Raw genomic sequence first — 17326 nt, 5'->3', positions numbered from 1 at the left:
GCTCAGGGCCTGGGTGGCTGGGCTGGGTGGCAGGAGTCCAGCCCCTGCAGGAGCTGCCCGTGCCAAGCTCTCCGTGTCGCTGCCACCTCGCTGCTTCCTGGAGGCTGAAATCTCCCCTGCCCTGGAGATAAACCTCCGGCCGACCCGGGAACCCCCCGCTTCCCTCCACTATATTTTTTTTTCCTTGTTAGGGTTCCGTGGAGCTCCTCCACCCTCTCCTGCCGTGTCCCGGGGATGTCCTCCCTGACCATGCCGCGGGCAGCTCCGGGCTGGGCTGGAGCCGAGGCTGGAGATCCTGCCCGCCCACCCATCCCGTCGGAGAAACCTGTCTTTCCAGGGAGGGAGGGAGAGAGCGGCATGTGGGAAAGCCGAGAGCCCTGGAACGTGAATTACCCAGCGAGAGATGAATGTGTGATAGCTCGTACCTGGCAGCTACTAATTGAGCGTTAACGCTTTCAGCGGGGCTCGGAGCGGCGCTGGAGCTCGGCCCTGTCACACGGCTGTCCCCAGGGGTCACAGGGGTGGCACATGGCACGGACAGGGAGCAGCTGCCTGGCTCCGTGGGGGTGGCTCTGTCCCTGTCACAACTCTGGCCTCTGGCTGCTTTCTGCAGAAGACAAAGTTAGGGGATTTTTTTTTTTCCTTGCCTGGCTTCCCTGGAAGTTGGTAGATAAAATATTCCCTGGAAGTCGGTAAATAAAATGTTCCCTGGGAGTTGGCAAACACTGCAGCTCGGAGCAGCAGGGAGGGATGAGGAGGAAGAGGCTGGCTGCCACTTCTCTCCTCAGGGGACGGAGCACGTGTCAGGAGAGCAGGGTCTCCATGTGCCAGCCTGAACGAACCCTGCTCTTCATCGCCAGCTTTCTTTGATGCTTTTTACTTCCCTTTTCGTGCTTGTTTCACTCAGCATCGGGGTTCAGCCCGGGCTGAGAGGGCACATCCCCAATGCCACGGGAGCAGCCGGGAGCATCAGAGTGACCAAAAAACCTCTGTCCCTCCACTCCAACACCTTTCCTGGAGGTGCTGCCCGGCCGGAGGTGCCCAAAGGGGGGACAGGAGGGCTTTGGGGCAGGTGTTGCCGGCCGAGGGCGGGCGGAGCGCAGCGCCTTCCCTTTCCTGCCCTCCTTCCCACCCCACCCCGCAGCCTGGCAGCGCTGCAGGGACTCATCCATCCATTCCCGAGTTACTAATATGCAAATGGCAGCGTTTGCATGGGCCTGACGCCAGGCTGCTGGGTGTCAGGGCACCCGAGGGAGCCGGAGGTGGGGCGAGGCGTGGCACCGCGCCGCATGCTCACCTGGCCCTGCATGGCAACAGGCAATGGAGCTCTAGGTCCCTTCGGCGGCGGACCCACGGCCGGTTCGAGAGGCAGCGGGTGGCAGAGGAGGGAGGGCAAACTGGCAGCCCCTGGCAACCTGGGGCTGACGGCAGGAGGCTGGGCACACCGCGGATTTCCCCCCGCCGGCAGGATGGTGAACCTGGAGTCCGTGCACGCAGGTAAGAAAGGGCACGGAGCGCACCGCGGCGCCGGGGCCGTGGGCTCGGGCAGGAAAACGGGCTCGCTCTCATCGCCCTGACCTTTCCTCGCTCCTTTCCCTCCTCTTTTTTTTTCTGGTCAAGCGCCCACATTCCTGCCGGGGGATGGATGCTGCCCTGAGCTGTTTAGGGGGCTGCCAAGCCGTGCCCGCAATGTGGGAGCAGCGCTGCCGCTGCCAGCCCCGGCCGGGGTCAGGGAGCAGCGCAGAGGGCCCCTGGGTGCCTGGAAAATGAGTATTTAGTGTCTCCTGTCACTGGGATAAAGCTGGGAGCAGGGAGAAGGGATAAACCCGCGGAGGGATGCGGCAGGGGTGGAGGGAGGTGTGTGAGAGAGAGACGGGACACGGGCTGAAAGGAGAAAAGTTCACGGCAAAGAGGGAAAAGGAGGGAGAAATGAATGAGGAGGGAGCTCTGAGGGAGGCTGGGCTGAGCCAGGAATGAATGAACAGCGATACTCCGGGACTCCTTCCAGGGGTCTGAATCGGGGGTGCAGCTCAGGCGCCCTCACATCCCCTCCGAGCAGCCCTGCAGCGGGCTGGGAACCGGAGCGATCCCTGGGAACCGGAGCGATCCCTGCAGCGGGCTGGGAACCGGAGCGATCCCTGGGAACCGGAGCGATCCCTGCCCCATCCCCCGGAGCTGCGCTGAGCCCCGGCTCGCCCTGCCCTGCCAGAGCTGCCTCGGCTCCAGCCCAGGGGCAGCCCCACATCCCCGGGAACACGGAGCTGGAATTGGAGCAGTGGGGGCAGCCAGACCCCGACAGCCCCGTCCTGGCTGGGACAGGCAGCGGGATTTTGGGATACAGCAGCCACGTGCCCCGTTAGTGACTTTTGTCCTGGGCTTTGTGCTGCACAAAACGCTCCGCTGGTGCCAGGGGAGGACGCATCCATCAGTCTGCCGGGCTCATTCCCTGGGATGAGCTGCTCAGGGCACGCCTGGGGGCTGTGCCCAGGGCTGGCAGCCCCTCCACCAGCCCAGCCCGCCCGTGGGCTCGCAGACAGGCCTGCAGGGCGAGTGCAGCAATGCCAGCACCTCTCCTAGAGCCAGTGGTGTGACAGAGGTGGCCAAAGCCTTTCCTCCACGGCCGTGTCCCAACATCTCCAGGGCTCTGGGATGCCTCTGTGGCCGGCCAGAGCGGGCTGGGGAGCCCTGGCCACGAGGAGAGGCTGCCAAGGAGGGAGGCTCGTGGTCTTGGCTCGGGCTGTGAGCCCGACAGGTCGGAGCACCTGCTCTGGGTGTGCTCGTGTTGGTGCCTCTTGGGGACACGTCCCCCGCAGGCTCCAACCCACCCATCCACCCCTCCGCCGGCTTTGTGGGCGACTCTTTCTTCACGGGGAGATTCCCCAGATCGATACCGTGCCCCCTGCCAGAGCCGCTGGCATCGCCCCCAGGCTGGATTTGGGACTGGGGGTGCGTGTGGTGCTCCCACTCCCCCAAATCACCCCCCCGTACTGTCAGAAAGGCCGGAGCTTGGAGGAGTCTTTTTGCAGGGAAAGGAGCCCCGTGCAGGTGGGTTTTTTCACCCCTAGACAAAAGCAGCTCAGTTTTGGGGTCCCTGAGCAGCTCTGAGGCCCCTCTGTAACAAGCTCCTTTCGGAGCTGTGCTCGGCTTTTATCTCGGAGGTCTTTCCCAACTCTGATGGTGTTAGGAGAAGACACAGCCCCCGGGGGGCTGCCCAGGCTGCACACACCCTCCTCTCTGCTGAGACACTGCCCTGCTGGCTGCCACCACCCCCTCCCCGGGCATTTTGGATATTTCACCTCCCTGCAGCCTCCCGAGGGGCTCCGGCACCTAAAGCCCAGAAAACTCCGGATGATGCTCGCAGCCAAGCCGAGCTCCCGCCTCCTCCACCATCGGATTCCACTTTTAAAGCCATCAGGGCTGGCTCAGCCTTTCGCCCGTGCCCGAACAGCTACGGGGGAATGAGGGCTTGGGAAAGGCTCGATTTGCTGACACCGTTTGTTTCGGCAAAAATAGAGATGCAGATACATCCCCGGAGAAGTGTCTACACCGGCAGAGCTCCTTTGGTCTGGCTCAACCACCCAGCCTGCCCCTACCCCCAGCTCACTTTGGGAGCTGGGGCAGAGCAGCACATTTTTAATATGGCCCAGGCCACAGTGGCGGCTCCTAATAGGGCTGTGGTTAAGAGTTAGGCTGTCCTAAGCCGGGTTATTTTTCCCAGAGAGGTTTTGGGGTTGTTGTTTTGTTGGTTTTTATTTTCTCCAAGCCTGATTATCCTGTGTGTATTGCTAAGCTGGCAAAGCTGTGTGGAAGGAGCTGGACTCACAGCCTGCCCTGTCTGGTGGTGGTTTTTGGGATGGAGCAGGGGTCAAAGCTGGGTTTGCATCGCTCTGGTTGGAGGGGAAGGGTCTTGAGTGTCCATAAAAAGTTGTTGGGTACAATTAGATTAGAAAATAATTGCTCTGTGTTCCCAAGGATCCCTTGGAGGGTGCTGGTGCTGCTCTGTTGTCCATAGGGATCCAAAATCTGTCCTAAACCTTAAACCCCTCAGATCAGCAGGCAGAGTTTTCCCTTTTCTTCCTCCTTATTTTTTCTTTTTTTTTTTTTTTTTTTTTTTTTTTTTTTTTTTTTTTCCCTACAAGATATTCAAACTATAGCAACTTGTGCACGTTTATAGGGGAGATTTGAATCTCGCTGAAAATAAAATTCCTGTGCATGGGAATCCCAAGGCATCTCCTTATCTCCCAACTGCAGGCGGAGGGGATTTACCTGGTGGATACCGTGTGATATGCAATCAAGGTGCAGCAGCAACTCCTCCTTTCCCTCCCCACCCACCCCAGTTTTTAGTGGCAGAGGGGTGTGGGGGTCACTCCTGCAGGAGGGACAGAGCTTTTCACACTCTGCTTCTGTGTCTGTCCTCCCTCAGCTCTGTCTAAATCATTCCAGCTCTCACTCTCCTAGGAATCAGATATTTTCTTTCCCTAATTTTATTTTTTTTTACAAGTTTTGAAGCTCTCTCACCGAACCAAGCACCAAACTTCTGCAGGCTTTTAGATTTTTTTTTCCCTTCCTCTATTTTATGAAAACTCGCTTCTTTTTTTTTTTTTTTTAATATTTTTTTGGCAGCCAGCAAAACTTTGCGCTTTGTAGATTGCCTAAGTTAGGGTCCCTTGGCAGTGGTACAAGACAAGAAGATGTTTATAGCTGATGGTAATTACTCTTCCTGCAGTAGAAATGCTTAGAAGCCCCACTAAACGTTCATGTCTTAATTGCAGAGGGTTTATTTGAAGGGGGAAAAAAATTAAAAACCCCACAACTCTTTTCTCCCTCCTTTCTCCCCCCCCTCACCCTTTAATATAATTTAAGGAAAGGAAGTTTCTGAAGTATGTGAAAGTTTCTGTGCTCTGGTATAAAATTCTGATGATTTTTTTTTTTCCCTTTCTTTCTTTTACCTTTATTCATTTGCTGGAGAAAGTTTCAGACTTTCAACTCGATCAAAGCTATGAAATCTTGGCCAAAAAAGCAGATTATCTGCTGTTTGCGCACGGAGGGGAAACTTTGAATACGGGGGAAAAGAAAACCTGCAGACTCACAAGGCCCTGCCTGTTTTGGGGCGAGGGTAAAAAAAATCCAACGGGGCTGCTCTTGTCCGTTTGGGAATAACAAAAGGTGGAGAAGGGGAAGAGGAAAAAAAGGGGTTTGCATGATGCTTTTAGGTGGCTTCCACCTGCCTTCCCTGCCCCGGCAAAACCACAGCAAACACCGGCCCAGCTTGGCCGCTGTTGTTATTCCCCGATGCAAATGGGAAGAGTCTGTGGCCGGGATTGGCTGCAGGAAGCACATGCAAATTATTCCAATAATAAAAAATTATCTCATTTTTCACCTTTTTCTTTGCCCCCCATATCCCCAACTAGCCTGGAAACGGTTAAAATTCCCCGTGGAAAGGCTGGGAAAGCTGAGGGGGTGTCCGTGTGAATTTGAATAGATAATTTCTCCCCTTTCTCCCACCTCGGTGGCCTTGGCCTTTTTTAAGGAAGGGATGAGCATCCCGGTGTGAAGTTGACCATTCCCACCTTCTCTTGCAGCTGTCCCCGAAGGAGAAAGCGGCCCCGGGTGCGGTGGCAGTCATCACTTCAAGGGTAAATGACACATTTCTTGGCGTGGCTGAGGATGGGGAGGGGACACGCAGGGGCTGGAGGGGTTGGGGACAACACTTTGGGGCAAGGCAGATCTTGGGTGTGATTTTGAGGGGCGTGAACACCTGCAGGCGACAGAAAAGAGGATCAATAAAGTGCAGGCAGAGGCGGCGGGGAAACCAAGTTGAGTTTGGGCCATCTTGGAGGACAGGGAAAGGATTTGGGAGGACGCTGGACGGATCCCCACCTCTCTAGGTGTGAGAGGGCGGTGTCACAGCCAGACCACCACGGCAGGTTTGGGAAGCCTGGCCGGGCCTGGGGAGCTCCCAGTGCTGAATCCACCCCTTTGTCCCGTGGGTGAGGAGGGATGGGGAGCGTGAAAACCCACACAGCAAACTGGGGAGGGGGGCCAGGAGTGCAGGGGCGGGGGGCTGCAAAGAGCAACAGGAGGGAAAGTGCATCCTCAGAGCTGATGAATATTCTAGTGCCTGGATGTTGAGGAATCAGAAATTTGAAAGTCTGATGGTTTATTATAATTACACACATTCATTTGTGCTGTTTAGTGGAAGCCACATGTGCCTGTTGCCTGGGACTGTGACCTGTTATTAAAATCAGTTGTGCCTCCCTTTTTTTTTTTTTTGCAGAGATCAAGATGAGCGGGGATGCTGCAGATTCCACAGACACGCGGCACGAACCTGACCAGGTGGAGCCAGGTAAGGAGGGTCTGGGGTGGCAGGGGCAGGAGATGGAGAGGAGAGAAAAGAAAATAAATTTTTAAAAAAAGGAGGATGTGGGTGCTGGAAGTTTCTCCCCGTGCTTTTTTTTGTCGGCTCCTGTTGCTGCTGTTGCAGCCTGGGAGTTGATCAGGAATGTGCTCCGGGCTAGGATTGCGTTGGTATCTTGATCAGCGATGCAAGATCCCTCCTGTGGGACAGCAGCGAATCCCTGAGCGCCTCCCTGATGTCCTCAGTGGGTTTGACATGGAAATTGGCTCCCGCCTCTGCCACAGCGATAATGGCTTTGGGAACAGTCCCGGTGCTCTCAGCTCGGCTTGTGCCAGGAGCTTTTCCTTAGGGAAAAACAGCCTTTTTTGGGCTCTCTCTCTCTCTCTCTCTGTGTGTGTGTAAAAATGGGAGGGACTTTGGGAATAACCAAACCCAGTTCGGGAGTTCCAGCAGAAAGGGATGGAGAGGTGTGATAGGGTTTCTCAGCTCACACCTGACCCTGTGCAGGCTCCAGCTCCTGCACGGAGACATTCCTTGGATTTGGAAGGGCACAGGGTGATCCTCTGAAGGTGACAGGGCTGGTGTGAGCACTGATTCCTGCCAGGTGATCCTCTGAAGGTGACAGGGCTGGCGTGAGCACTGATTCCTGCCAGCTTTGCCCACCACGAGGTGTAACAGGCTACCCGAAAAATCAGGTTTGTGTTTTCGGGCTGCCTGAGGTGAGATTTGAATAGAAAGGCCTGAGCCCTGTAATTTCCCAAAGGGTCACATCCCTTTTTAGGCAAATGAGCAGCAATAAGAAATCATTTTAGCACCCACTAGGTACAACAAATTAACATTATTAAAAGCTGGGCTATAGGCTTAGAAATCAACGCCTTTCAAAAAAAAAAAAAAAAACCAAACTGGTGGAGAAAATGTAGAAGAATCAAAAATTCTTTGAGCAATGAAGAGCCCCAAGCTTGGACCAAGGGGGTGTGTAAGAGCAGGTGAAAACGTCGCATGGAATGGTTTTCCTCTTAGAAAATTTGAGATAACTTGGGGGGAAAAAAGAGATATTTTGGGTAGCAAGAGAACTCCCGGTTAACCCTTGATTTAGAAATCCTCTGTGCTCTTGGCTGTTGAGCAGGGTTATTTGACATAATCTCAGCTAGAAATAAATCTGGTTCTCTTCACATCCATGAACTCAGATTGACTTTGGCCAGCTCAGCTCCTGCTCGGGCCTCTCAAATCACCCCAAGTTGGGCTTTGGGATAAACGAGCAACAAACACATCCCCAACTCCCCAAGCTCCTCCAAAAAAAACCCCAAAAAACCCTGGGAGCTGTTAGAGGGCCTTAAATCAGGAACTGGAACCCCCTGAAATATTTGGCGCTCATTGACTGGTGGCAGGATGAATCAAGATTAAATAAAATGGGGATTTAATTCTGGTATTGGCTGTTATTAAATGTAGTGGGAGGCCCTGGCTGCTGCTGCTGTCGGGAGTCAGGAGTGTTAAAGCAGGAGCTGGCAGCACATTTGGTTGGATAAAATACGGGGGATTTGATTTGATTTGATTTTTTTCACCTTAAGCATCCCAGACAGCCATTAGCGTGAGTTGCAGCGCCGCTTTTTAGTGGTAATTGGGAAAAGAAAGCAGAGCAGAGGAGTCGATTTGTTTGAAAATAACAACAACAACAAAAAAAAAAATGTTCACGCTCTCGGAGCCTTCAAATCAAGCAGGGAAATCAGGACGAGTAAATCGCCTTCATTTGCAAAGAGTGGCACAAAGAACCTGTTTAAATCGCGCTTTTTTGTTGTTGTTTTCTGCGGCTGTCCCGGTGAATTTTTTTTGGTCTGTTCGGGTTCTTCTAGGAAAGGAGACGCTGCAGAGCTTTTTGGGGGGTCCCCAGCAGCAAGCACAGCCCCTCCTGAGGGTGTCACCCTTGGGGACACCTTGTAGGACCCTCGGGGGGTGGTGGCATCACCTCCTCACTCACCTGTCCAAGGTGCAGCTCCGGGTATTCCACCTAAACCCTCCCGGCGCCTTCCCCGCGTTGTTTCCCCGCTTCTCTCAGCCCTTTTCTGTTTATAAACAACAAAGCTCCCTTTGTGCCGAGCTTCCCGGGAAGTTTTTGTGCTCCTTTGCGCGCATTGTTCGAGGAATATTTACTGCAGCTCCCTAATAGCGGCGTGTTTTGGTTACCTGCTTCATGTGGGAAAAGGCTTCGTGGTGTTTTCTGATGACTCATTAATTGAATTTCCCATTTCCTACCGAATTAGGCCAACCCCGGGAACCTCGTTCTCCCCCCCAAAGGAGAGGTCTCTTACCCAAATCAACAATATTAGACCTAGAAATTCTCCGAGGTGCGGGTATCCAAAGGTTTTTCCATCACCAAAAGATGCGGGCTGGCTCCAAGAACTTGGGAAAAAAAAAAAAAAAAGAGATGGAATTAAGCACCAAAATGCTTTTGTAAACCAAGCCCTTGATCTAAAACTGATGCCTAAAGATCTGATGGGAAGTGTCAGCAGCAGAAGAATAATTTCATCCTTTCATATCTCCGCCAATTCCAGGCTTAGAAGGGAGGGGGGAAAGGGGTAATTCGGGGCATTGTTTCACTTTGAAAGTGTTTGAAATAATTGTGGGGGGTTTGCTTTTTTTTTTTTTTTGAGAGAGAAGATTGTTAAAATCGTTCGCCTTTCGTAGGAGGTTTGGAAGGCTCAGAGCCCCTTTTCTTTTTTTTTTTTTTTTTTTTTTTTTTTTTTTTTTTTTTTTAAATCCAATTTCATAGAAAATGTTTCAGGGCTTTTAAAAAAAGATATTCTCCAGAAACTTGTGGTTTTGTGATGCCAGATCTACCAGTTAGGGTGAAATTATGCCATTTTACAGACTATTATTTTAAAAATAATGATTTCTAAGGGTTTTCACTGCCCAGCCCTATGAACATTAACCCTTCCTATACTTCGGCTCGGAATTGTTTTTAATCATGTGTGTGAGGGGCGACAGGCACCACGAGGGTTGGTTTGCCTTCCCCATCACCCCGCGGATGGGGGCCAGGCTGATCAGGGATTATCCCTCTGCTTTTAGGGTCCTTTTCCCCTTTTCCCTGCGTGATCCCAGCCTTGGCACCGGGGCTGGGCTCCCAGCGAGCCTCCATGGGGGGTAATGAGGAGCAGCGAGTTCTCTGCTTGGCTCGGAGCTCTTTTCATCTTTTTTAAACTGATGAAAGCCATGCCAGCTGATTTTTTTGATGGGAACTGTGGGGGCTTGGCAGTGCCGAGTGTCGCCCCTGGTCGTGCAGCCCCGGGGGCAGAGATCTCCCCCTTCTTGTGGTTTATCTAAGCCCTCGGTATCTGATGCAACAGAACGCTGAGGTGGGACTTGCCCCTGTCTGTCTGTTTGTTTGTGTCAGACACTTGTTCCCCGCTTATCTCCTCCATCAAAACAGGTTACACCAAGCCGAGCTACTTCCCTTTGATTTCATCTGTTGAGGCTATGGGGGGGAAGCCAAAGCTTTTACAAAAAGGGCGATAGGGAAGCGCTTCAAACACGAGCACGGGGAAGGGAATAGCTGCAGGCAGCGCCAGCATCTTCCCTCCCCACCCTGTAACCCGGGGAGCCCAGCCCTGCCAGCGGCCCGGGGTGGGGTGTGCTGGGCAGCCCGGTCTGGGGGGGATGTGGGGTGCCCTATGGGACCCCATATGTGCCCTACAGGACAGCCCTGCTGCCCCGTGCGGTGGGTCGGGGTGCCTCTGGCAGTGGGGGGATTGGCTCTGCCGAGAGAAGTTTAAATTGGATTTTAGGAAAATGTTTTTTTGCTGAAGAGGTGATAAAGTAATGAAATTCGGAAGGGCTTTGGGATGGGGGATTGACTGTGCCAAAAAAAAAAAAAAAAGTTGAAGTTGGATGTCAGGGAAAAGTTTTTTTGTAGAAAGGGTGATTAATTATTGGAATTGGGGTGGGTTTGGGTGGCCCCTAGGATGGGGAGATTGGCTGCACCAAGGGAAGTTTAGGTTGGATGTAAGGAAAAAGATTTTTACTGAAAAGGTGATAAAGTATTGGAATTCGGGAGGGTTTGGTTGGCTTCTGCGATGGGGGATTGTCTGTGTCAAGAGAAGTTTAAACTGGATGTCAGGAAAAAGGTTTTTAAGGAAAGGGTGATAAAGTATTGGAATGGTCTGCCCGGGGAGTGGTGGAGTCACCGTCCCTGGGTGTGTTTAAGGATAGATTGGATGTGGCACTCGGGGCCAGGGTTTAGTTGAGGTGTCAGGGCTGGGTTGGACTCGATGACCTTGGAGGTCTCTTCCAACCTGGTCATTCTGGGATTCTGTGACTGTGTGGCTGAGCCCGGGAGCTGGAGGGGATGGGGACACAAGGGTGGCTGGGCTGGTGGCGCTCTGGGCTCTTGGTGGCCATGCGAGCAGGGTCAGCTCCCCCTCGCAGCCTGGGTAACTGCTCTGAGTGCTTTAGGATCCCACAGGATCATCCCATGCAGCTCCTGGCCCTGCTCAGACACCCCCAAATCCCTGTGAGCAGTGTCCAACCCCTCCTGGAGCTCTGGCAGCCCTGGGGCCGTGCCCATTCCCTGGGGAGCCTGGGCAGTGCCAGCACCCTCCGGGGGCAGAACCTTTCCCTGAGCTCCATCCCAAACCTCCCCTGACCCAGCTCCAGCCGTTCCCTGGGTCACAGGGAGCAGAGACTGGAGCTGCCCCTCACACACCCGTGAATTCTGCCCTCAGTCTCCCCTGTGGAGAGCACTAATGCAGGAATCTTCTCTCTTTAAAGACCCTTTCCCTTTAAACCTCAGGAAAACCAAGCACTGAGGGGGCTGTGAGTGTCTCCCGAGTGTCCCTTGTGAGGGGCCCTGCTGTGACACCCATCGCTGTGGGTGCCATTCTTCCCCTTCATCCCCAGCCTGTGGCAAGGTGCGAGCCCGGGACAGCCCAGCACGGAGCCAGGGCAGCTCTGAAAGCGGACACCAGCTCCTGCAGCCCGGCGCAATCCCCTCCCAGTGCCGCTGCATTTTGCATTAAACCCGTGTCAGGGCAGAGGGAAAATCCGAGACTCTGCCTCGCTCTGCCTGTGCCACGCACTGAGCTGAGGTGAGAGTGCAGCTCTGTCGCCACACCTTTGTGCGCGGTGTGAGGTGTCTGCAGGTGCTGCGGAGCCCCGGGATGGGCAGCACGGCGCCCTGACCTCTGCTGGCCTCCGGCAGTGAGGCTGTTTGGGGCGTCCCACGGGGCAGAGTCTCTTTGGAAGGTGATGGATCATGTTGGGATAAAGTCTGGGGGTTCTGGCCTCTGTGTCAGCCCCTGACTGAGGGGAAAGGATCCAGCAGAGGTAAGGGCTGGCAGGTTGGCCTGCGGGGTGCTCAGCCCCTGCTGGCTCCCAGCTGGGTTTTTTAATTATTATTAATATTTTTAAAAATTTTATTTTTTTTTTCTTCTTTCTGGGAGCTTTTTTTTTTTCCCTTCTGCCTTTCGTTGTTCCCTCCTCAGCTCGGGCTGCGAGCACCTCTGCCAGGCCAAAGTCTTTTGAGGAAACTTGGCCTCTCCCGGCCCCACGCTGAGCTCAGTCCTGGGCTACGCCTTTGCTCCCCAAGGCTGGCTCTCCCTGGTGAAACTTTCCTCAAAGCCTCCAGGATTCTCTCTGCTCTCTTCCCCCTGCAGCCACGCACAGCCCCAGGACAAGGCCCGGGTAAATGAAAGCTGCAGCAGTTGGGCTGGAAACAGCTGGTTGCTATGGCAATCCGGGCTGCCGGGGATTTGCATAAGGCTGGTGATTTTCATAGCACAGCCACATTTAAGGCAAGCAGGAGAAATTTCCATATTCCCAGCTCCGAGTCAGTTGGGGCGTGGGGGAGGCCAGGAGGGGGATATTTGAAATTCAAATGAAGGTGATTAGGGTTTGAGGTTGGGTTATTTTATTTTTTATTTTATTTTATTTTATTTTTCTTTCTTAAACATCCCATTATGGAAGAGGATAAAAAAGGATGGGGAGGGGAAAAGGGGAACAAAAGGCTGGTTTGACTTGAATTAGAGGGGCAAAGAAGAGCTGGTCTGATCTGCCTCTTGCCTCTGGTCTAGCAGAAGAGACTTGCCCTCTCCCAGCACCTGCAGGTGAAATGTTTTCCGTGGGAACAACTGCTGCCCTCGGGTTTCCTCCTGGAAGGTGCCCAGGTCTCCCACACTCCTGTCCTGCTCTCCTGCCCCACACGAAGGGGCTGCAGAGGGACCCGGGGCCGGGGTTTCTCGGAGGCACTGCTGACGAAGGGAAGGCATTTCTGTAACCCAGGGCTGCCCAGGCAAATGAAGCACTCGAGTGTTCAGTGAAAGCTTCCCCTGGAGTCTGGAGCTGTCTGAGTCAGCACAAGATTCACTTTTTGCTCACCAGCCTTGGCTTTCCCATGGAGATGCTCCCCATGGTTTGGGGTTTTTATGTCTCGGGAGCAAAGAGTTCAGATTAAAACTGCAGCCCTGGCTGCCTCAAAACCCCCCCTCCATCCTGCTCACACTTCAAAAATCACTTTTTAAGTGCCTTGGGAGCACCGAGCATCCCAGCAGGGCATGTGGGAAGGCAGGGAATTGACTGGGGCCTGCCCAGCTGCAGCTCCCGCTCCCCCCAGAGCTGGTGGGAGCAGCTGGGGGGAATCAGGGGTGGCCACTCCGTGGGGAAAAGGTGACTGAGGGCAGCAGCCAGCATTCAGGGCCTCCTGCTGGCCCTGGGGAGGTCGCTGGGGCGGCTGCTGGGAGCGGCAGCGTGAAGGCCGTGCCTTGGTTTTTTTGCCTGAATTTCCAAAGACAGTGGGAATGCTGAGGAGTATTCCGTGCCGAGTATCTTGCTTTGCTCATTCCTGCAGTGCAGGTGAGCATTTGGCTTCATTCACAGCTTGTGGGGCAAGTTCTGGTTGTAGTTACAGTAATTGCCACTCTTCTCTCTACCTTGGGCATCTCTTCACTTCACACCTTGTTGGAGGCGAGAGATTTGAAGGGGTGGATTTATCAGAAATGCCCCCTTGAAAGGCACCCTGCACCCAGCCAATCTCCCGTGGCGATGCGCTTCCTCAGATGGAGTGCAAAAATCTCCAGGATAGGGGAGATTAATCTTAATTTTTCCATACTCGATCCTCGGAGGCTGCAGCCTGACCTGCTCACCGCAGGCAGTCCCTGATGGGAACAGGGATCTCCGGAGGGAGATTCATCCCCGTGAATTGCCCTCTGGAAGCTGCTGCTTCCTCTGCACGGCTGCAAAGGGAGCCTGGAGCAATTGGCACCCCCAAGTTTCAGAGACCTCAGCCCCGGCAGCCGAGCCCCCTGCCTGGTGTGTCTGCCTGGCACTGCTGCCCATTCCCCTCCTGATTCCCTGCAGGAATTCCCCAGCACCTGCTGGAGGCTGGGATCACCTCCTCATCCCCCTGCCCCTCCTGAGCGTGGGGTGAGCTCAGAGTCCCAGCCACCAGCCCTGTCGGTGTGGCCGGGTGAGAAGTGTCACTCCCCGCAGGTGACACCTGCCCGTGTGAAGATGAAGGCCACCCTGATTTGACTTTTCCCCCCCATTAAGGTGCTTTTATCCTCCGGGGCTGGACTGGCTCTGCAGCTCTGCTCCCCGTGGATCCCTCGGCTTTTCCAGGGGGGAACGGGTTGTGGGGTGGGGGAAGCTGCCCGGAACTTGTGAGCTGCTCCCATCCCCAGAGAAACCTCCCCAGGCAAACTCGCACCAGATCTGATGCCAGGGCTATGCAAAACAGCTGCCAGGTGAACCAAGGAGAGCGGCACAACCCTGGGCTGCCGGGCTGGGGCAGCCAGCTGAGCTTATCACTGCTTTTCCAAAGGCCCAGGCAGGGCAGGGGGAAGCCTCGGTGATGGGTGAGCAGCTGGCCCTGAGCACCTTTTCCCCACTGAAATCCCAGGGCTTCCCCAGCCTCGTGGAATTTCAGGAAGGGGAGGACTGATCCAGCAGATTCTGGAGGTTCTGGATCCCACTTGTGTCTGGCTCGTTGCAGCAAAAATCAAGTTGTTGGCTGGGCTGAAGCTCCATTAAAGTGAGCGGAGTTCTGGCAGTTTGCAGCCGCGGAGAGAATCTGCTGCCACTTACACTTTTCTTTCTTTTTATCTCCTGGAGCTAGGAAAGATTAAATCTTAAGTGCAGATTGTTTGAACAGCTCGTTCCTTTAAGGAGAGAAATGACTGCTGCAGTTCCAGTCCTGATGTTGACAGAAACTGGGAGGAAACTGGGGCTATTTTTATAAAGCATTTTGTAGGAAAGTTACAGTTCAACTGAAAGAGGAGAGCTGTTATCCCTATCACACCCAAACCTTGGCTCGCAGCTGCAATCACTTGAAATTAACATTTACTGAAACAGGAAAAAAAAAATAAAATAAAAAGGGGCCAGATTTGTTTGCAAATGAATCTGCCCAAAACACTCGTTGGTCCTGCAGAGATTTGTGTATCCAGCTCCCATTTACATAACCACTGGGAGCAGGAATCACCCCTCCCAGTTTTAAATCTCTCCCTCTCGGACATCTGAGGCTGAGCTGGTTGCCCCTGGGTCCCTTTGGAGTCAGCCAGGAGGAATAGTCATCTCCAGAGGGCCATTGATGCAGGGAGATGGGCGGCTCAGATAGGTGCAGGAATGGCCTCTGGAGGTGCCTCCTGCTCCTTCTGTCTGCCCAGGCAGCCCCGGGCAGCTCCCTCACGCTCACTCAGTGCCAGGCTGTGGGAATATTTGCTCAGCTGGCACAGAGTTCCTGGATTTGGGTGCTCCCAAACCCCCTCTGTTGATCTGCAGGGACGTGGAGGATGCTGTGTGTGACTTACAGGAGAGGAAGGGACAAAGGAAAGGTCCCAGTGTGTCAGCTGTACCTGCTTGTGGAGGGAGGGAGAAGCCAGAGGAGGGGAAAGGCCGTGCTGGAGGATGTGGGGCTGTGCAGGGAGGCTCTGTTCCAGCTCTGCCTCTCGGGTTCCAAGTTTTGGGGTGAATGGTGGTGACTCAGCCATCGTCACTGGGACCCAGGGATTCCCCTGCAGCCCTTTGAATCTTGCCTCATCACCAGCGCAGCTCCTGTCTCCAAGAAAGCAGGAGATTACCTTTTCCTTCCTGTTCTATTTTAGCAGCTGGGAACTTTTATTTCCTCCTTCCCTCCTGGCTTTGCTTCCCTTCAGCCGCTGCCTCCAGACCTCATCAAACACCCCCCCTCACACACCCCGTGGGGGGTTCAAAGGTAGAAACTGCAGGCCTTGAAGATGCTCCCGCGGTCCTGCTCAGGTGTGTGGATGCTGATTGCGATCATCCATTAGCACTATCAGCATTCCCATCGCTGGATGTGCCCTCCTTGGCTTTTGGGGCTGGAAGGGAGCTGGAAGGCAATGAATGAACCCCATTCCTGGGGAGGGAGCAGCTGGAGAGAGCTGGACAGGGAGCAGAGGGGGTTGGAGCAGCGAGGGAATTACACGGGGGGCGGGGGAAGAGATAAAGGACTGAGATGGGGGAGGGAAAAGGCTGGGAGACAACAGGCTGGGAGGGAGGGAGGAAGGAAAAAATGCAGCCAGGCTGGGGGGAAAGCTCAGAGCTGGTTGGGATGCACAGGGCAAGGAGATGGAGGAGATCTCAGATTGAGGGAAAGGCTCAGAGCCGGTTGAGGTGCGGATGGCGAGGAGATGGAGATCTCAAATGGAGGGGGAAGCTCAGAGATGGTTGGAGTGCAGAGGGTGGGGAGATGGAGGAGATTTTAGAATTGGGAGGGCACCTCAGAGCTGGTTGGGGTGCAGAGGGCTAGGAGATGAAGATCTCAAATTAAGGGGGAAGCTCAGAGACGGTTGAGGTGTGGATGGTGAGGAGATCTCAGATTGAGGGGGAAAAACTCAGACCTGTTGGGGTGCAGAGGGTAAGGAGAGAGGAGATCTCAAATTGAGGGACAAACTTAGAGCTGGTTGGGGTGCAGAGGGTGAGGAAAAGTCAGTTTGAGGGGGCAGCAGCTCGTTCTGCCGTGGCCCTGCTCGACAGCACGGTCCCACAGCTCACTTTCCACAGTCAGTGCTTTTTAAATGTCACAGATTAAATCTCCAGGGCTGTTTCTAGACAGCAGAGAGCAGCCACGAAGCTCTGTTATCCCTGACTCTCCAATGTTTTGCCATCCGTGGATAATTGTACCAAGCACACTCCCCCTCAGGATCCACGCTGATTCACCTGGGAATAGTCTGTGCATGGAAAAAAACCATGTGCTGGGAGAGGAGAGAGGCTTGTTCAGTGGAGGAAAGTCCATGGGAGAGCTGGATTTGCCCTCCTGCCTGCACAGCCTCCTCCCAAGCACTTTCCAGCTCTTTGCAGGAGCCCTGAACTGCTGGAAAACACGATGTGTTGGAGCTTGATCAGATCGCAGGGCACGGGGCTCTGCTTCATGGGGAACGTTATCCTGGAGAAAACAGCAGGAGCAGGAGGCCTGGGGGTTGTGCCTGGTGGGATGTGAACAGTTCCAGGCTCTTGATCACAAGCCGGGCTGGACTGGCAGGGAATGGCTTGGGGAGTGTGTTGCAAAGGGAAAGGGGCGTCTTGGGGTTGCCTGTGCAGCTCGAGAGCTTCGTGGAATCCCTTAAAGCGTTCGGCTCTGTGGAGAGCACAACCTTGGCTCTGTGATGTTCCTGATGAATTTGGCAGGTGTGATGGTGGAGGGGGGGGAATGTTTATCATCAAAGGGGAATGAGTGAGGGCCTGTGCGGTACCTTCAGGCTGAAACCTGTCTGATTTTTCCCCCTGTGCCTGCCAATCTCTTTTGGAATCAAGGAGACGCCTCTTGAGCACAACCCCACGGCACCCTGTGTTCCTCCAGGTATCCCGTAGCACATCCCGTAATTCCCCGGTGCCACGCGGGCTCCTGAAGGTCCCGGGGCGAGCAGCCCTGGCCACCTGCTTGCTGCCCTTTCCCACAGCCAGCCCTGGATTTCCCGGGGGATTTGTGCTGTCCTCCAGCTCACCTCTGCTGGAATCTCCCTCGTG

The 17326-nt window shown here is 54.3% G+C and overlaps 1 protein-coding gene across 1 annotated transcript in view; it reads left to right on the top strand.

Annotated features, from left to right (window-relative positions):
• The first annotated feature begins 1211 nt into the window (after positions 1-1211).
• Positions 1212-17326, top strand: part of POU2F3 (POU class 2 homeobox 3) — a 39002-nt gene continuing 22887 nt past the window's right edge. The window contains exons 1-3 of the mRNA XM_066203478.1: positions 1212-1497; positions 5583-5636; positions 6278-6346. Of these exons, the coding sequence (XP_066059575.1) occupies positions 1212-1497; positions 5583-5636; positions 6278-6346 (409 nt within the window). The remainder of the gene's footprint in view (positions 1498-5582; positions 5637-6277; positions 6347-17326) is intronic.

The sequence above is a fragment of the Chamaea fasciata genome, unplaced genomic scaffold, assembly GCF_029207755.1.
Source record: "Chamaea fasciata isolate MVZ Bird 193981 ecotype frontalis unplaced genomic scaffold, bChaFas1.0.hap1 SCAF_24, whole genome shotgun sequence".
Classification (NCBI taxonomy): Eukaryota; Metazoa; Chordata; class Aves; order Passeriformes; family Sylviidae; genus Chamaea; species Chamaea fasciata.
The sequence above is the reverse complement of the archived record's forward strand: the minus strand, read 5'-3'. Positions and strand labels throughout refer to the sequence as shown.